Below are 20,927 nucleotides of genomic sequence, written 5' to 3' on the forward strand. Positions count from 1 at the left end.
CATCTTGTCAAGCTAACTTCTCTAGATTGTAAACTTCAATATTGGCAGCAGAATTAGGGCTACTGGCACCATGGACTTAAAATATTTCACCCAACATAGCATCAGCAATTAGTGAGTTTAGATGTGGGGCCAGAGATTGGTTTGTTTGGATCTCCCCACCAAAAAGGTGGTCTGCTGCCCCCGGGCTTCAAGGAGTAGATATCATATGAGTCCATAAAGTGATGTATACATCTGTTATAAAAATGTTGTATAAAACCAGAGACATGCACAGAATTCAGTTTAAAAGCATACACAAGCCCAGCAAGAGATAAATTATGATAAACCAACAGCTGAACATTTGCACATAGAGAATGGAAAGATTGGGCATAAAGATTGCAGGGACAGAATTGAGAAATGGGACGGATACATAAGAGGGTATTGAACAAACGTAGGGATTTTCTGGTGACTCTGCTGTCTATCCTTTTCAGTAGGTTTATTTCTTTATTTTGTAGCAGTACATTACATCTTCTTAAGAAGGCTTGAAATTGGAAATAATGTACACTGACCCAGAGGCAAGGAAAAGGCTAGACAAATCCTGCCCAAAGTAAAGAAAAAGTAATACAGGGCACTCTACATACCCCCAAAATAGTAAAAGAGGCAGAAAAATACAGGTGGATCTGGCATCATGCCCCCAATACAAAAAAATTATAAGGAAAACTAGGAGCACATATCAAACAAATTACACAGTTAGGAAAGATCATACTAGGCAGATGAGATAGAAAAAGCCAAACTAGCAAAAGGTACCCTTGACTTCAAGAAAACTTTGCAAATGAGGGGAGTCAAGAAGCAAACAACTATCACCCTCAAAGTTTACACAGCATTTACTTGGCAGATGAAGGAAACAGGTGCTAATCTGCTCTTTTTTGTTGCACCAGCACAACATCACGTTAGCTCTTTAGCTCCTAAATTCAGCAGCTATCTGTCATCCCCCTCCCACGTGGTTCAATGATGTTTTCTGTTTGAATTGCACATAGCTCTATAGGTGAACAACATTGAAGTTTTAAGGAAAGAAACTGCTGAACTGTGCAAATGGCTTTGCTGAGGAGCTGCAGTGATGCTATGCTAAAAAACATAGTAGGTGGGTGATGAGAGGGATAAAAAGCAGCAGAACTCCAGGCCTAGCAGTCCTGTTTCCTCTACCTCTTGTTTGTCAAAGAAGAGAAAGAGATGTTGAGCCCTTCTCACTCTCACACCCCTTCCTCTGTGCTTTCCCTCATCCCATTTCTCTTCTCTCCCCCTTCTCAACTCCCTCTCTCTCTTTTCTGTCCCTAACCCCAACTACCCGTACCCAGAAACAAACTCCATCTCCCAGCCCCTCTGTCATACAACCTCCATCTTATCAACTCACCCTATCCCTTGATTACACCTCACCATATCCCCCCTCTCCCAGCCCCTTTGTCACACAACCTCCATCCCCTCACCTCACCTTACCCTACCCCTTCGTCACCCCTTGTCTCCTCACCAAATACCCCATTGCCTAGCCCCTCTTTCACATAACCCCTGTTAGGGAAATTAATGGGTTAATCATTTTTACAATTTACAGATTCCAGGCAAGAAGCACTGTAGTTTGTCTTAGACATGTTTTTGGCTAGCTATAAAACATGTTATTCTAGCTTAGATACAGCTGAATGTAAATAAAGTACAAGAATGTGTTAATTGTATGGGTCATGAAGTTCATCCAAAAGTAGTTAAAGAATAATGACCCAGGTGCAGAATGCGGTAAGGCATGGAGAAAGTCATTGGAAGCTAGACCATATAAGGGAATAGAACTGATCTAATGGTATAAGAAAGATATATAAGAACAGAAGGATTTTGTGAAGTTCAGACAACTTCCTATATGCATGCTGAATTTGTCTCTCTTGCAAAAAATAAAAGCTTAGAGCCTGACTTGGTCTTGTGCTGTTTGTGAGTATAAATGGTTAAATCTCCCTAACACCCCCCTTCCCCTAAACTCAACATCTCTGTTCCCTTTACTCAATTCCCTTCCTGGTTCCCCAACCCTAGAATTGATTGCACAACAAGAGGAGGAAGAAGGAGCATGATTGAACATCAGTCTACATCCTCCTTTTCTGCCATCCCAGACTAGACTGCTGATTTGAACCACATGGGTGCCTGGTGTCCCATGCAGTTCAAATCAGCCATCAGCCCAAGGAGGCAGAGGAAACGGTCATGGTTCAACATGTAGCCAATTCCTCTGCTTGGGGCAGGATGGAGTTTGAGTGTACCACCATTGTGGGACATCCAGCCCTTCAAAACCCAATTCCACTGTACTTGGCTGCTGTTTCCCATAGTGCTTCTGCAGGAACCAGCAAATTCCATGGAAAGGGATGGATTTTGTGACCCCTTCTGTGGCTGAAGTATTAAAGGAAACCAGGGCCCTAGTCTGGAGTATAACATTGAGAAGTATGATGTTGAAGAACAGCTGGCATTTGGCTCCCAATTTAATTTTATTTATTTTAACCTTTATTATTATTTTTAACATGTATTAATTTTGGCAGTATCCGTAGAAACTTTCAGGTAAATAAAGTGGCATGAATCAGCCACAGGGACAGTAATACATCGAACCAGCAAAGATTCTCCACCCTCCACTCTCACATACAGCTCTTCTGTCCCACAGTCCTCCATGCCCCATGCCAAAGGGAACTCACCCTGAGTGAGGGCCCACATAGTTGACAATAACACAGCCAGGCGCATCATCTTTGTGAGATCGGGCTTAAAATTCCCTCAGGAGTACAAAACAGAGCCAACCTAAGAGAAGAAGCAGAAAAAAAATCACCTTAAAGTGAAAAGAAACAAAGAACCCCAGAAATCACTTGATGTGTAGGAACATTCTTCTAGGGGCTAATCCTGCACTTGTAAAGGGATCAGCTTATCTCCTGCAGAGAGACCAACCTACCTGTCCCCGTCTCACACGGGGAGCTTCTTTTTTTTTTTTGTTTCAATAGTTTTTATTAATAAACAACAGAATAAACATTACTTCCACAATTCAAAGCAGACATTTGAATATTTCCTCAATAGTATGCAATGCTATACATCTCTCATACTAAGCATTCTCTCTTATTAGGCAACTATAATTCTGCAAATGAACAAATACAAACTTAAATTTATTATTTCTCCCCCCCCCCCCCCCGCCCTTCCCCCACCCCCCCTTACCCTCCCTCCCCTCTCCCTTCACACAACTATTGCTAACTCACTTGGGTCATGGCTCTTATATGTGTCCAGAGTTCATCATTCATATTATAATTTCCTAACCTTTTGTCAGTTAGTGTCTCCATCTCCTCAATTAGGGACAGTTTTAGAAGCCAGTCTTGCTCTGTTGGTGCCTCTTGCTGTTTCCAAAACCGAGCAATGACACTCTTTGCAGCTGTCAAGCACATCCTCTTCAAACGTCTTTGCCATTTAGCTCCTCGTCTGTTCCCTAAGCCCAACAGGCACCACTGAGGCTCACACAAAAAGTTCTTGCCTGTGTGGGCGGTTATCTTTGCAGTAATAGTTTGCCAATACACTTGTAATTTCCCACAGGACCACCAAATATGTAAAAAGGTTCCCACATCCGTTAAACATCTCCAACAATACTGTGAGGCCCCTGGAAACATCACATGCAGCCTATGTGGGGTAAAATACCATCTCGAGAGTACCTTGAAGGCATTTTCTTTCAACAACACACATGTCGATGCTTTGTTAACTTCCAAAATAATGGCCTTCCACTCATGTACTGTTAATTCCTTCTGCAAATCCCTTTCCCATCTAGTCATATACAAACATTTCTCAAAACTCCTACCCCGTATAAATTTATACAACTTAGATATAACTCCCTTCATTGTTCCCAGAGAGCCCCACAAGTTCTCTAATTCTTCATGATCCTCTGGGTCCTTTCGTAACCATCCTTGTGTATGAATGTAATGTTGGACCTGTAAATAAAAGAATCTATCCCTATCCAAAACCCCATAATCTTCCTTGAGCTCTGTAAACAATCTCATTTTCCCATCTTCTAATAAATCTCGAAACCTCAATAAGCCCCTCTCAGCCCACCTCTTTGCTACCGGATTTCCCAACCCCACCCTAAATGTAGGTTCCCCCCGAATATAAGCGTATGTAGATGTATTTCTAGTTTTCCAAAAGCGTGTCCTAAGGGAACCCCATAGTGTCAACAAATGCCCAACAAACGGATTGGTAGTGAGCCTGCCAATAGTGGGGTAAGTTGAAGATGCCCATATTACTGACTGCAGGCTATGCTGCTGCACCATCTCCTGATCCATGTATGCTACCACTGACCATTTCTCCTGACCCCACGTGGATATAAGTTTCAGTTGTGCTGCCCAATAATACCACTCAAGGTTCGGTACCCCTCTCCCACCCAACTCTGTCGACCGCCAAAGCAGCTTCCTGCTGAGCCTCGGAGCTCTGCCCCCCCAAATAAACTTCAATATTGCTTGTTGTAGGATCCTCAACTCCCTCCCAGGGACCGCTACCGGCAATGTCTGAAACAAGAACAAAAGTCTAGGCAATACATTCATCCTAATTGATGCTATCCTTCCCCACCAGGACACCCACTTACCCATCCAACCCTCCATATCCTTACGTATTTGGTGGAATAACGGTATGTAATTTAGCTGGTATAGCTGAGGGATCTGAACAGGTATTTTAACTCCTAAATATTTAATATTATCCCTCCGCAATCTAAAAGGAAAATTACTTGCTAGCTCTTCCATCCTATGTTGTGCTATGGACACCCCAATCATTTCAGATTTGTCATAGTTTATCTTAAAACCGGAAAGCCTACTGAACTCTTCTAACTCTGCCAACAATATAGGGAGATGCAACCCCGGATTATTTACAAAGAATAGCACATCATCAGCAAATAAAGCCAATTTGTGTTCAGAACCACCTATCATAATTCCTGGAATGTCGACTGATTCCCGCACCCTCTGAGCCAAAGGCTCAATCGAGAGTGCAAATAGCAGTGGTGACAGCGGGCACCCTTGTCTAGTTCCCCTTTCAATCTGGAAAGCTGGTGTATACCCCCCATTGACTTTAATTCTAGCCACTGGCTGCTCATATAACCGCTGTAACCACCCTATCAACCCCTGACCAAACCCCAGATGTTCCAGCACTTCCCACAAGTAGGGCCATTCCACCCTGTCGAACGCTTTATCTGCGTCCGTACTCAAAAAAGCCACAGGGATCCCCCTCTGTTGGGCCACCCACATAACATGTAGGGTGCGTCTAATGTTATCCGCCACCTGCCGCCCCATGACAAACCCCGATTGGTCAGTGTGAATCAGCGTAGGCAGAACCTTTCCTAACCTATCAGCAATTACCTTGGATAAGATCTTAACATCCAGGTTTATCAGTGAGATGGGGCGATAGGAGCCACACACCGCCGGGTCCCTTCCTGGTTTCAAAAGCAGGGAGATCCCTGCTTCATGCATGCTCCCTGGCAACGATTGGCCAGCAAAGCACGCATTCCCAACCCTCAGCAACAAGGGCCCCACCTCCCCAACAAAAGTCTTATAGAACCTGGCAGAATATCCGTCCAGGCCGGGCGCCTTCCCTCCTTGGAGACCCTTAATCACCCGTTGAATCTCCTCAAGATGGAATGGGGCCTCTAATTGTTTGCGTTCCAAACTGGACAGCCTTGGGAGGTGCAACTCCCCTAAACTCTTCCTGATATCTCCCCCCTCTGCCCCCCTCTCACTCCGGTATAAGACCTGATAAAATTTTTCAAACTGGTCTCTAATTTCTCCATCTCCATAGTACATCTTGTCTCCTGCCCCTTTAATTTTTGTTATTGTGTGGCTCCTTTGTCTATGCCTCAGAAGATTAGCCAGCATCCGTCCAGATTTATTCCCAAATTCATAAAATTTTTGTTGTAGTATCGTACGTAAAAACTCCACGTGTTCTACCTGCAATTTCTCTAATTCCGCCCTGCACTGTCTTAACTCTCTCAGGACTATCCCAGAACCTCCCTCCTGGTGACGGCATTCCAGCTTCACTAGTCGTGCCCGTAAATCCAATTCCCTCTGCTCTCGTTGCCTCTTTTTCCGTGCTCCCCACTTAATGAGATGACCCCTCACCACAGCCTTCAGGGCATCCCACAATGTACCATCCTGAACCTCACCAGTATCGTTCATAAGCATGTAATCCTGAATAACCTGGCGTATGTCCTCCCGCACCCTACCATCCCCCAGAATTAGTTCATTTAATCTCCAAAAAACTTGACGCCTTTCCTCTGTCAGGCCCTTAAGCTCAAGCTCCACTGGGGCATGGTCTGATGCGGAAATGGACCCAACATGTGACTCAACCACTTGGTCCCATAATTGGCGGCTGCACCACACCATGTCAATCCTTGTATAGGTATTCTGGGAATGAGAGAAAAAGGTATACGACCGCTGGCCCGGATGCCTAAGCCTCCAGACATCCACTAAATCTAGGTTGGAGACTAGTGATTTTAACTGTGCACAGTGGGCCGAGGACTTATCGACCAGCCCCTTTGAATGATCCATTGATGTCATACTGGTATTAAAATCTCCACCCAAGATCATCCCCCCTTTCTGAAACTGGAAGAGTTCCTTATGTATCCGGGTAAAGAATTCTCCCTGTCCTGAGTTAGGGGCATATATATTTACTATGGTCACCTCCTTACCATTCAGCTGACCCCTAATCGCCAGGCACCTTCCCAGAGCATCCCTGTATACTTCCTCTGTTACAAATGGGATATGTCTACGGATATAAATCACTAATCCTCCCACCTTACCCCCTCTAGCATCGAAGTGTGAGATACAGTCATTATATCCCCGATGTTTAAGTAGGTGTGCATCCCTCTTTTGAATGTGTGTTTCCTGCAATAATATAATATCCCACTTAAGTTTCTGCAATTCCCGATGTATCAAACTTCTCTTCAATGGGGAGTTCATCCCATTAACGTTCCATGACCCAATGCGTAAACCCTTAGTACCCTTCCCTCACCCCCCTCCCCCCCCTCCCCCCCCTGCTGGACTGAGCCTAACGCCGCCAGCTGATGATATTGAGGAAATTACTCCCCGCCGGAGCTCATCACCCTCTTCCCACACAACAACATTTCCCAGTCCCCTCCCCCCATATTTCACATATTTCTGCTTAACTCCCAGAACCCTTTCAACCATTAAACAGACATCCTATAACAACTCCAACATTGCTCCCCACCTATATACCGTATTTTCTTAACAATTCCCCATCAAACCCATGAGGTAACTGAAGTCACGAAGCCCCCTCACGTCCGTTCAGGGTACTCTGGTCACTGCTGATAGCTGTGTAGTGTTCTCTCTTCGTGGGCGTACTCTCTGCCATGATGGCCCCTTCTTTGTCGTAGCTGACATACTGGAGCTCCCCCCTGATGCCGCCGGAGGCAGGTTTGTATATCCCAGTTCAGTAAGGACTTTCCAAGCCTCTCCTAGCGTAACCACTCGTCTGGTGATACCCTCCGCCGTGAACTGGAGACCAAAAGGAAAAATCCAACGATATCGGAAATTGGACTGCTGAAGATACAGTGGGGGAAATAAGTATTTGATCCCTTGCTGATTTTGTAAGTTTGCCCACTGACAAAGACATGAGCAGCCCATAATTGAAGGGTAGGTTATTGGTAACAGTGAGAGATAGCACATCACAAATTAAATCCGGAAAATCACATTGTGGAAAGTATATGAATTTATTTGCATTCTGCAGAGGGAAATAAGTATTTGATCCCCCACCAACCAGTAAGAGATCTGGCCCCTACAGACCAGGTAGATGCTCCAAATCAACTCGTTACCTGCATGACAGACAGCTGTCGGCAATGGTCACCTGTATGAAAGACACCTGTCCACAGACAGTGAATCAGTCAGACTCTAACCTCTACAAAATGGCCAAGAGCAAGGAGCTGTCTAAGGATGTCAGGGACAAGATCATACACCTGCACAAGGCTGGAATGGGCTACAAAACCATCAGTAAGACGCTGGGCGAGAAGGAGACAACTGTTGGTGCCATAGTAAGAAAATGGAAGAAGTACAAAATGACTGTCAATCGACAAAGATCTGGGGCTCCACGCAAAATCTCACCTCGTGGGGTATCCTTGATCATGAGGAAGGTTAGAAATCAGCCTACAACTACAAGGGGGGAACTTGTCAATGATCTCAAGGCAGCTGGGACCACTGTCACCACGAAAACCATTGGTAACACATTACGACATAACGGATTGCAATCCTGCAGTGCCCGCAAGGTCCCCCTGCTCCGGAAGGCACATGTGACGGCCCGTCTGAAGTTTGCCAGTGAACACCTGGATGATGCCGAGAGTGATTGGGAGAAGGTGCTGTGGTCAGATGAGACAAAAATTGAGCTCTTTGGCATGAACTCAACTCGCCGTGTTTGGAGGAAGAGAAATGCTGCCTATGACCCAAAGAACACCGTCCCCACTGTCAAGCATGGAGGTGGAAATGTTATGTTTTGGGGGTGTTTCTCTGCTAAGGGCACAGGACTACTTCACCGCATCAATGGGAGAATGGATGGGGCCATGTACCGTACAATTCTGAGTGACAACCTCCTTCCCTCCGCCAGGGCCTTAAAAATGGGTCGTGGCTGGGTCTTCCAGCACGACAATGACCCAAAACATACAGCCAAGGCAACAAAGGAGTGGCTCAGGAAGAAGCACATTAGGGTCATGGAGTGGCCTAGCCAGTCACCAGACCTTAATCCCATTGAAAACTTATGGAGGGAGCTGAAGATGCGAGTTGCCAAGCGACAGCCCAGAACTCTTAATGATTTAGAGATGATCTGCAAAGAGGAGTGGACCAAAATTCCTCCTGACATGTGTGCAAACCTCATCATCAACTACAGAAGACGTCTGACCGCTGTGCTTGCCAACAAGGGTTTTGCCACCAAGTATTAGGTCTTGTTTGCCAGAGGGATCAAATACTTATTTCCCTCTGCAGAATGCAAATAAATTCATATACTTTCCACAATGTGATTTTCCGGATTTAATTTGTGATGTGCTATCTCTCACTGTTACCAATAACCTACCCTTCAATTATGGGCTGCTCATGTCTTTGTCAGTGGGCAAACTTACAAAATCAGCAAGGGATCAAATACTTATTTCCCCCACTGTAGGTGGTCAGATCTTTAAATTCTCTGCGCCTCTGAAGGGTACCCAGCGCCAAATCTTGAAACACCAATATTTTATTGTTATCCCAGAGAATCTCACCCTGGGATCTAGCTTTCTTCCATATCTTATCTTTAATAGTATAGTCTTTGAAGCATACTACAATGTCCCTAGGTTGCTGATCTCTCCTGGGCCCCAGGCTCCGATGTACACGGTCAAATCTTATTTCAGACTCCTCCATATTGGTCTGTCCCTCCGTGCCAATATCCAATATTCTAGCACAAAGTTCTCGAATCACCTGTGCACAGTCTTTATTCTGGTCCGTTTCAGGTACCCCTTTGAATCTCAAATTGTTCCTTCTGGAACGATTTTCCAGATCTTCCACCTCCAATTGCAGTTTTGCTTTTTCAGCTTGCACAATTGTAAGAGCAGTGCGCAAGCCCTCTATTTCTCCCTCCACATGCTCCAACGTGTCTTCCACCTGCTCCACCCTGCCTCCGATCTCTCTCACCTCTTTTTGAATGTCTGTGACCGCCTCCCGGATAGTTTTCCGGACCGCCGACATTTCAGCCTTTAAGGCTTTAAACCACCTCGCTACCTCCTGCTTCGTCAGCTCGGTATCATTCTCCAGCTGTTCTACTGGATCCTCCGTTTCGGAGCCAGAATCCGCGGCGGCCATTTTGTTGTTAGCTTTCTGCTGGGACCGGCTCGTGTTCGCCGCCTCGGCCTTCTGTGTCGCGGCGAATTTAAACTTTTCCAGCCGTTTTCTTGTCGCCATCGCTTCTCTTTGTCTTGCCCTCAAAACCGCCAAACTCGGGGGTTTGGGAACCGGGAAATAGCTCTAATTTCTTCACTGCCCCGACGGAGCTATGGATTCAGGCTTCCATCTCCGACGGTGACGTCACTTCCTCCTCACACGGGGAGCTTCTTTGCCAACAGTGAAACACATCACCCGCCCTTTTCCTGACTCCATCACATGTACAAGGCTGGTGCAACGGTATTAAGCATCCTAGGTGAACCTTAAAACTTGTGTCTCCCCTCCCTCCCTCCATTATCATGCAGGCCTACAGACCCTTCTCCTCCTTCCCTCCAAGATTTTAATAGATAACAATTATCATTATTGTAACAGTAAGGGAAATATACAGTTTATGTCTTTATGCATTTTCCCCTTGCTCTTCCTAATAGTGCATCAGTGTCTGTATCTAGCTGGTGACTGGCAGTCTTCTTTTCTGTAAGCCCATAAGAGTGAATGGTTAGTGGCTTTGCTTTTTTTTTTTTTTTTGGGGGGGGGGGGGGGGGTAGCCATCTGCAGAACTAGGGTCTCTAGGCTGCACTTCTGACCTGATGTTGAACAGGTACAGGAAGCACACAGGAAAAACAGCAGGTCAGAAGTGCTTCCAGCACCTGTTTTAGCGCACCAGGTACTCAGACCTTCTGGCACCAGATCCTGCCACAGGATTAGAACAGTTTCTGATAGTTTCTGGAAGGGAGCCCAGAAGCAGAGGAGGAATTGGACCTTCTGAAGGGGTGTTGCTAGGTGCAGTATTATACTCCCACGAAGAAGATTTAAACTCTGACTTGCTGCCAAGAATTTGTCTTTAGATCAGTGTTGCCAGGTGGGCGGTTTTACCGCCCAATTGGGCGGTTTTCCGCGACCCGCCGCGGGAAATTTTTGCCCGCGGCGGGTTGCGGTTTTTTGGGTGGCTTTTTGGGTTTCTGTGCGGTTTTTCGGGCGGCTTTTTGCCTTTTTCGGCCGCGGGGGGGCGGGGTTAGTGACGTTTTTGGGCGGGGTTAGTGACGTTTGGGCGGGCCGATGACGTGGGAGGCGGGGCCGATGACGTAGGAGGCGGGGCCGATGACGTGGGAGGCGGGGCCGATGACGGGGAGGCGGGGCTGATGACGGGGAGGCGGGGCCGATGACGGGGGAGGCGGGGCCGGTGACGGGGGAGGCGGGGGCGGGGGTGATGACGCGGGGGTGGGGGTGTCAGGGGCGGGGTTTGTGTTTGGGCGGGTTTTGGGCTGGTTTTTGGGCTGGATTGGGCTAGAAAAAAATTTTCCACCTGGCAACCCTGCTTTAGATTCTTTCCCATCACTTACCATACCTGTCAAGGGACAGCCCCATTTCTGCCAATGCCTGCAACTAGTCCCCGATGAGACAGAGAATCAGCCATTCTATACCCAACTGGTTAGACATCTGTGGTACTTGCAAAGAGCAAGGGTTTAGAGACTGGGACAAGTGACAGATCTGAAACCCGGTCCTGGCTGTGAGGAGGTGTGGAGACCCTTCTCACCCTGTATAGTCTCATTGGGAAGGAGTGAGGAGAGTCTTGGGACGCTTGGCCTACCACCCAGGCAGCCGAACACCACTTCTATGGGAGTCTACATCTGTGGCAGTGGGGAGGAAACTTAAGAAGCAAAAACATCTTTAACTGTAACAGGCTACAGCAGAAAAAGGTATTTATCTAATTTGTGGGACCATCAACTTGCTTAAATGCAGGGCTTTTTTGTGTGGGGGTACTTGGGGGTACTGAGTACTGGCACCTTTTCCATTGTCTGAAAAAATTGACCCATGGACCCCAAGTTTTAATGAAAGAGCTCAGGCTCTACACATCAATTCTGCCTTGTCATAGATTCTGTGACTAGTTGCAGGGGGCCTGGTTATTGTAGGGTGGGTCCCTCAGTGATCACCCCACCCCTGAAGGGTGGCTTAGCATTTGAGTACCAGCACCTTTTTTGCTAGAAAAATGCACTGCTTAAATGTAACATCTCACTGAACTGTAATTACTATCTGAATACCATCAGCCTACCCTGAGTAGCCACGACTTTTAAGAAATATGCGCAGGAGAAATGGATATCCAATGTAAATAAGTTGGTGTTTGATATGACCTTTGTTTTTCACTGTTCCTGTGCTTTATCAATTGAGAGTGCAGTAAAGATCCAGTTTTAAGTTACTTCATGGTGTGGTCTAGATTTATTGAGTGGATGGAAAGTCCTTGCTTGCTTAGCCCTCCAACCTTAAGGTTGGCCCTGGCTCTAGTCCCACCAAATAAATAGTTTATGCGCCCTTTCTCCCACCATCTGGTCTGTGTCTAGGCATTTATTTATTTGTTACATTTTTATCCCACATTTTCCCACCTATTTGTAGGCTCAATGTGGCATAGATAGTACCGGAGAGGCCTTTGCAGGCTCCGGCGTGAACAAATACAGGGTGATGTGGTAAGATCAAGTTCATGTGGCACAGCCACATTAGGGAATCGAGGAACGGAAGAGTTGTGTTATGTCCATTACGTGCTTTAGTTTGATTGTGTTGCAGAGATTAGGCATTTAAATTGGATCGGTAGGGTATGCCTTTTTAAACAGGTTGGTTTTTTAGTGCCTAAGCACCTCTAAAAAGGGGGCTTACAATTACTTACAGTACGTAGCACACTAACCTACTCCTTGAGACTTACATTCTAGTTGAGACAATAATCATGATGATCTCACCATCCCTCCCAGAACAATCCTTACACAACTGTGAATATGATTATGTTTTTTTGTTTATTTTTAAACTGAATTTATCCACCTTATATTCGATTTCCTTTTCTAGATAAGTTTCACTGTATTTCAAACTTATTTATTACAAAGTTGTTCATTACTACTTTCCACATTCACATTCTATTCATACCATATGCATTCAGTTCATCACCCTAACATCTGTTATCTACTATAAACTACTGCCAAATTGTAGTATAATTAGCTTCTTTCAGATTATGCGTAATCTTCAGGTACTCTACTGTGGGTAATCTTAACATCTGACCTTTCAACTCACATCCAAGTTACCATTTGCTAGAGCCACTGGTCCTCTCCAGAGGGAAGTTCATTGAACCAGCATACTAATATACACTGCTGAACTATCAGTGGGACTGTTTGATGAAAGCATTGTTCTCCTTTGGAAAAAAACAGTGTAACTATGTAAACGTCAGTGTTTTTCCATCATATGGCAATAGAATCAAGGACACCTTCTCTAGCTGTTGGATTCATTTCCAGAAAGAGGAGATACATAGGATAAATCAAAATTCATGCACTGTGCTACCCTCTTCAATCTGGCATTATATATGCAGGATTATCAAAATCAAATTTGAAAAGGCTTCAAACATTGTAGAACATGGCTGCTAGACTGCTCTATCGAGCAAAGCATAGGGATCATGTGACTCTACTCTTGAAACAGCTACACTGGCTTCCAATAGAGTATGGAATTCGGTTCAGGGTAATTATGACACACGTGGAGGGGCACAATCGAAAGGGACGTCCAAGTTTTGATGAGGACGTCCTCGTAAAATGTCCCCATCCAGGGGTGGGGAAACCCGTATTTTTGAAACAAGATGGACGTCCATCTTTCATTTAAATAATATGGTCAGGGACGCCCAAATCCTGAAATTTGGTCGTCCTTAGAGATGTTTTTTTTTTTGTTACGTTTGTACCCTGTGCTTTCCCACTCATGGCAGGCTCAAAGTGGCTTACATGGGTCAATGGAGGGTTAAGTGACTTGCCCAGAGTCACAAGGAGCTGTCTGTGCCTGAAGTGGGAATCAAACTCAGTTCCTCAGTTCCCCAGGACCAAAGTCCACCACCCTAACCACTAGGCCACTCCTCTACTCCCTAGACTTGGTCGTTTCTGATTTTCGGCGATAATGGAAACCAAGGACGTCCATCTCAGAAACAACCAAATGCAAGCCATTTGGTCATGGGAGGAGCCAGCATTTGTAGTGCACTGGCCCCCCTCACATGCCAGGACACCAACTGGGCACCCTAGGGGGTACTGCAGTGGACTTCCTAAATTGCTCCCAGGTATGTAGCTCCCTTACCTTGTGTGCTGAGCCCCACCAAAACCCACTACCCACAACTGTACACCATTACCATAGCCCTTATGAGTGAAGGGGGGCACCTAGATGTGGGTACAGCGGGTTTGTGGTGGGTTTTGGAGGGCTCGCTGTTTCCTCCACAAACGTAACAGGTGGGGGGGGGGGGGGGGGGATGGGCCTGGGTCCACCTGCCTGAAGTGCACTGCACCCACTAAAACTGCTCCAGGGACCTGCATACTGCTGTGATGGACCTGAGTATGACATCTGAAGCTGGCAATCAATATTTTTAAAGCTGTTTCTTGAGGGTGGGAGGGGGTTAGTGATCACTGGGGGAGTAAGGAGAGGTAATCCCCGATTCTCTTCGGTGGTCATCTGGTCATTTCGGGCACCTTTTTGTGCCTTGGTCGTAAGAAAAACATGACCAGGCAAAGTCGTCCAAGTGTTCTTCAGGGACATCCTTGTTTGTTTCCATTATGGGTCGAGGACGTCCTATTGTTAGGCACACCCAAGTCCCGCCTTCGCTATGCCTCCAATATGCCCCCTTGAACTCTGGCCGTCCCTGCGACGCAGTGCAGTTGGGGACGTCCAAAATCGGCTTTCAATTATACCGATTTGGACGACCCTGTGAGAAGGACGCCCATCTTCCAATTTATGTTGAAAGATGGGCGTCCTTCTCTTTTGAAAATGAGCCCAAAAGTCTTACATCAGGGAGTCCCTGTTTATTTGAATGCATTGGTCATTCTTTATACCCCTACCAGAACCCTAAGGTCTCTGAATGATAATAGACCTGTACTACCATCACCTTCCCATTTAAGAGATAGTTCCTTGTACATCTTGGCTCTGGCACTCTGGAACTCATTGCTGTAATATATTAGACTCAAAGGAACATATATAACCTTTTAAAGCTTATTAAAGACCTACTTGTTTTAATTGGCATATGGAAGAAGCTGAGTGTTTCATAGTAATATTTGCATGCAGTCTGGTGCAGTAAAGCAGGTGAATGAATGATTGGTTATGGATGTTCTCTTGTGTGAGATAGTCTTCTCTCATTTTATAGAATGGTTTTCCTGTCCTGTGGCCTGTGTTTTCTGCATTTATTCTAATTAATTATGTAAACCGCTGTGATTTGCCTTGCAACCTTAGTGGTATATCAAGTGTGATAAACAATAGAGGGCAACTCTATAACTGGGTGCTTGACAGTAGCCTAACATCTTTAGCCTTTCCTCATACGGGAGAAGTTCCATTCCCCATTTTGGTTGCTCTTCTTTGAACCTTTTCTAATTCTGCTATATCTTTTTTGAGATATGGCGACCAGAATTTAATTCAATACTCAAGGTGAGGTCACACCATGAAGTGATACAGAGGCATTATAATATTTGTGGTCTTATTTTGCATCCCTTTCCTAATAATTCATAGCATTCCGTTTGAATTGTTTGGCCACTGCCGCACATGGGGGTCGAAGATTTCAGCGTATTGTCTACAATGACACCTAGATCTTTTTCTGGAATGCTGACTTCTTAGGTGGCATCACTCAGGGTCCTCCTAGCCGACCTTCCCAAATGCTGGACTGCTTAATGTTACAAGCATACACCTCTTCAGTGCTGAAGTAAGTTAGGCAACAAATCTCTCAATCTCTCCATTTTTCCCCATATTTAAACAGCTTTTGTTTAAAGTAAAAGTTGGATTGACACATTTTCTACTGTATTAAGCAAATTAATGCCTGCCTAATCGTGTCCATGATTCTTTTTTTTCTGTCTCTGTCATCCTTCCATATGCAAGCCAAACCACCACAAGGGTGGAGGTACACAAATTCCTACGTATGTATGTATATATGTATGTATGTATATATATGTATATGTGTATATATATTATAGCATTTCTGCAATACTAATAATAATTTTTTTACAAAAATGTTTTTATAAAAAATGTTTTTATTAATTTTTTAATTCTACATGGAATTTATGTTTATCACACATTTAACGTTCTACATTTATTTTACTTTTGTTCTGCATGTTTGTTATATGACCATTGTTTGGTTTTATTTCATAGACTCCTGAAGAAGGCGTCTGTAGCGCCGAAACACGGCTGTGTTGAGTCGAGTGTATAATTAAATAAAGAGATTGTTCCTATCTACGTCGCCTACTGGTGTTGTTCAAGAGCCTACTCCTCCTACTCCCCCTTTCCTCAGATCCTGTCCATATGCTCATGCTTAGCGTGTGTCAACAGCCCAGATGAAGAATCTGTTTATTTAGTTATTTCCTATCATGTACTACAAATTAAAATATATGTCCTTGCACAACTGCTTTAGCCGCTTCCCACAGTGTCAGCGGGGATATATCCTCTATGGTGTTTATTTTAGAAGTGCTATTTACATTTTAGACATACATTGATCGGAATCTAGGCCCTTATATTATAAGAACATAACATAAGAGTAGCCATACTAGGTCAGACCAATGGTCCATCTAGCCCAGTATCCTGCTTCCAACAGTGGCCAAGCCAGGTCACAAGTACTACCATACTACCATTGCTGGGGCAAACAGTTGCTGCCCCCTGTCTGTCTCAATAGCAGACTATGGATTTTTCCTCCAGGAATTTGTCCAAACCTTTTTTAAACCCAGATATTCTAACCGCTGTTACTGTATCCTCTGGCATAGAGTTCCAGAGCTTAACTGTTCATTGAGTGAAAAAATATTTCCTCCTACCTGTTTTAAAAGTATTTCCATGTAAATTCCTTGCGTGTCCCCTAGCCTTTGTACTTTTGGAATGAGGAAAAAATTGATCTACTTGTTCTACACCACTCAGGATTTTGTAGACCTCAATCATATCTCCCTTCATTCATCTCTTTCCAAGCTGCAGAGCCATAAACTCTTTAGCCTTTCCTTATACTAGAGGAGTTCCATCCTGTTTATCATTTTGGTCACTTTTCTTCAAACCATTTCTAATTCTGCTATATCTTTTTTGAGATACGGTGACCAGAACTGAACGCAATACTCAAGGTACGGTTGCACCATTGAGCAATACAAAGGTAGTATATAGTATTTTCAATCTTATTCACCATCCCTTTCCTAATAATTCCTAGTATCCTGTTTGTTTGGCCGCTGCCACACACTGAGCATAAGATTTTAGTGTGTTATCTACAATGACACCTAGATCTTTTACTTGAGTGCTGACCCTAGCATCAGATAACTATGATTTGGATTATTCTTTCCAATGTGCTTCACCTTGCATTTGTCCACATTAAGTTTCATCTGCCATTTGGATGCCCAATCTTCCAATTTCCTAAGGTCTTCCTGCAATATTTCACAGTCTGCATGTTTTTTAACAACCTTGAATAGTTTTGTATCATCTGCAAATTTAATCATCTCACTCATTGTTTCGATTTCCATATCATTTATATAAATATGTTAAATATCACCAGTCCCAATATAGATCCTGGTGGCACTCCACTGTTCACCCTCCTCCATTAAGAGAAATGACCATTTAACCTTACCCTCTGTTTTCTATCCAATAACTAATTCAATCCTAATCCACACCAGAACCTTGCCTCCTATCCCATGACTCTTTAATTTTCTCAGGAGTCTCTCATGAGGAACTTTTTCAAAAACTTTCTGAAAATCTAGATACACTACATCTAAATCCAAATTTTACAAAGTCTAAAATGGGCATACAGCAAGGGGTCATGGCATATAAACGTTTATGTGCCCAGGTTGACATGTTAATATTTTAGAAGTTTATGAATTAAAAAATGGAGGTTCTTTCACATATACATGTCAATTTCTTCTTATATTTTAGAACCGGCTCTGCATTGGCAGGTCCTCTTCTAAAATGCTAGTGGAACTGAGACCTGGATGTCAATTTCAATTTGGCTGTCCTTTCTAAAATGCCACTCCAAGTATTCTTTCCACTTATTTATTTGAAACTTATCATCATTAGAACAGCTACATGTCCTGTTTTGGGGCTCCCCTAGCTCTAGTTGAAGTGATATCGGGGCATGCTTGGATAATGTAATGTTCTCTATATCTGCGTTGCCAATCACAGAGAACAGAGTCAGATATTAGGAACTGGATTAAATTCCCACTGCAGTTCCTTGTGATTCTGGGCAAGTCAATTAACCGTCCATTGCTCAAGTCAGTTAACCCTCCATTGCTCTAGGTACAAACCTGTATATAATATGTGTAAACCACTTTGGTTGTAACCACAGAAAGGCAATAATTCTTAAACTTTGCATAGGTCTGTAACATTCAGATAATGTTTCTTGCATGCATACTGTTTTTGCTTTACATTTTTTGAAATGCATCAGTATTTTCTTTCTCTTTATGGGACAACGCACACCATCTACATTTAGCAAGAATACATTAATGTGACTCTGGGCAAATCACTTAACCCTCCATTGCCTCAGGTACAAATAAGTACCTGTATATAGTAAGTAAACCATTTTGAATGTAGTTGTAAAAAACACAGAAAGGCGGTATATCAAGTCTCATACCCCCTTAATGGGGAGCATTAACTCTTGAAAAATGCAGGTACAATCCTTTGCAGCTATTAGAATATAATGTACATGGTTCAGTTTCCCCCCAATGAAAAGACTGAGGCTATCCTAAGTTATTGTTAACTTCTCTTAAATTGTGTTTGTACTTAAAACTAGGATCTCTACAGTACTCAAGTCACTTCACTGGCTTCCGATCAGGTACTGCATACTGTTCAAGCTTCTCCTACTAACCTACAAATGCACTCGATCTGCAGCCCCTCCTTACCTCTCTACCCTCATCTCCCCTTACGTTCCTACCCGCAACCTCCGCTCTCAAGACAAATCCCTCCTTTCAGTACCCTTCTCCACCACCGCCAACTCCAGGCTCCGCCCTTTCTGCCTCGCCTCACCCCACGCCTGGAACAAACTCCCTGAGCCCATACGCCAGGCCCCCTCCCTGCCCATCTTCAAATCCTTGCTCAAAGCCCACCTCTTCAATGTCGCCTTCAGCACCTAACCACTATACCTCTATTCAGGAAATCTAGACTGCCCCAACTTGACATTTCGTCCTTTAGATTGTAAGCTCCTTTGAGCAGGGACTGGCCTTCTTTGTTAAACTGTACAGCGCTGCATAACCCTAGTAGCGCTCTAGAAATGTTAAGTAGTAGTAGTAGTACTCACTTTTTATTCTACTCTTTCTCTCATTCTTATTTATCCATCCATCCACACAAGAAAACTAGAAATCATCAGTACTAATGCTCTAAGGATTGACATTCTCCAGTCCTGCTTTTCTTTCCTTGCCTCTCTGGAGAACATCTCCTGGAAGGCTGCGTGTTTTTGCTCCATGATGTGAATTATCTTTCCAGTAGAGGCTCTAGATCAGCTTGTTCACACTTTATCAAAATATCTGTAAGCATGCCTGGTAAACAAAGGCATTTAGGTATACTGAAGGAAGGAAATTGTGGAGAGAATTCTTTAAAAATCTTTATTATGGTAGATTAAAATACTGCCCGACACAGCCGTGTTTCGCTCTGCATGGGTTGCTTCAGGGGCTTAAACTGTGCCACATGGTGCCAGGGATTCACATCAACATGCGGTATTACAGGACCTCCTAAAGGGGAGTTCCTGTGTGGGGATCATAAACTTTGTCTGTCAGTGTAACTTCTGCCTTTAAACACTAACTGGGTCACATGACCTATAGTGGCATGCTGAAAAACATAATACAGATTTTTAAGATTTTATCTACCTTTCATCATGTCTGCCTCCACAATTTCCTTACGTTGGGACTCAGCAGACCATTTGCCTACCTGTTATTTGGATACTGGAAATATGTGTCATCAACCACAGCACAGCCGCACTGTGGAGCAATTCAATAAACTAGGCACTTACATTTACACACCCACTGCACATGTAAATGTTTAGAATACCAGCATATACAAGTGCACACACAGTGGTGAATTCTATATATGTGGGAGGGTGGGGGTATTAAATCTTTTGGTATATTCAAAGTGTAATGGAGACATCAAAGGTACTTGTGGAAATTTTACAAAATCTCAAATAGACTGCTCCAAAACTCCACCCTCCCCACCCCAGCCAGAGGGGCCCCCAGCTCTTGCACAGTCCCTTTGGATTCAAGCTTAGCTCACAGAGGCTTCTGATTGGACCATATCAGTCCATGTTGTGTCCAACATGGGAGGTTTCACAAAACAAGACATTAACGGGGCAGAAAAGCCCATAGATGGCATGACTGCCGGTGTTACCCCCAAACTCTGAACGCCAGTAGACATCTCTTCGTGTCCCAGCTTCAAACTCTCACTCCCCCACCCCCCATGGCAACATCAAAAACAAGCAGCAAAGAAACTTCCACCTCTGAACTACTGAGCAGTCCAGACCCAATTGATTAATCAGCAACTGCACCCCATCCTGTATCACTGTCACGCTTATTTTCGAAAGAACACGCCCATCTTTCGACATAAATCGGGAGATGGGCGTCCTTCTTGCAAGGTCGTCCAAATCGGAATAATCGAAAGCCAATTTTTGATACCCTCGACTGCTTTCCGTCACAAGGACAACCAAAGTTCACGGGAACGTGTCAGCAGGGTAGCGAAGGCGGGACTGGGGCGTGATTAGGAGATGGTCATCCTCAGCCGATAATAGAAAAAAGAAGGACGTCCCTGACGAGCACTTGGCAGACTTGGTCCATTGTTTTTCATGACCAAGCCTCAAAAAGGTGCCCAAACTGACCAGATGACCACCGGAGGGAATCAGGGATGACCTCTCCTTATTCCCCCAGTGGTCACTAACCCCCTCCCACCATAAAAAACAAGTTTAAAAATACTTTTTTGCCAGCCTCTATGCTAGCCTCAAATGCCATACTCAGGTCCATCGCAGCAGTATACAGGTCCCTGGAGCAGTTGTAGTGGGTGCAGTGTACTTCAGGCAGGCGGACCTGGGGGGGGGGGATTGGG

The 20,927-nt window shown here is 44.5% G+C and overlaps 1 protein-coding gene across 1 annotated transcript in view; it reads right to left on the reverse strand.

The window, feature by feature from the left end:
• LOC115481000 overlaps positions 1-20,927 on the reverse strand; it is a 211,217-nt gene that overhangs the window by 188,423 nt on the left and 1,867 nt on the right. The window contains exon 2 of the mRNA XM_030219985.1: positions 2,688-2,787. Within this exon, the coding sequence (XP_030075845.1) occupies positions 2,688-2,736 (49 nt within the window). The 5' untranslated portion in view covers positions 2,737-2,787. The remainder of the gene's footprint in view (positions 1-2,687; positions 2,788-20,927) is intronic.

The sequence above is a fragment of the Microcaecilia unicolor genome, chromosome 11 (genome assembly GCF_901765095.1).
Source record: "Microcaecilia unicolor chromosome 11, aMicUni1.1, whole genome shotgun sequence".
In the NCBI taxonomy this organism is placed as follows: Eukaryota; Metazoa; Chordata; class Amphibia; order Gymnophiona; family Siphonopidae; genus Microcaecilia; species Microcaecilia unicolor.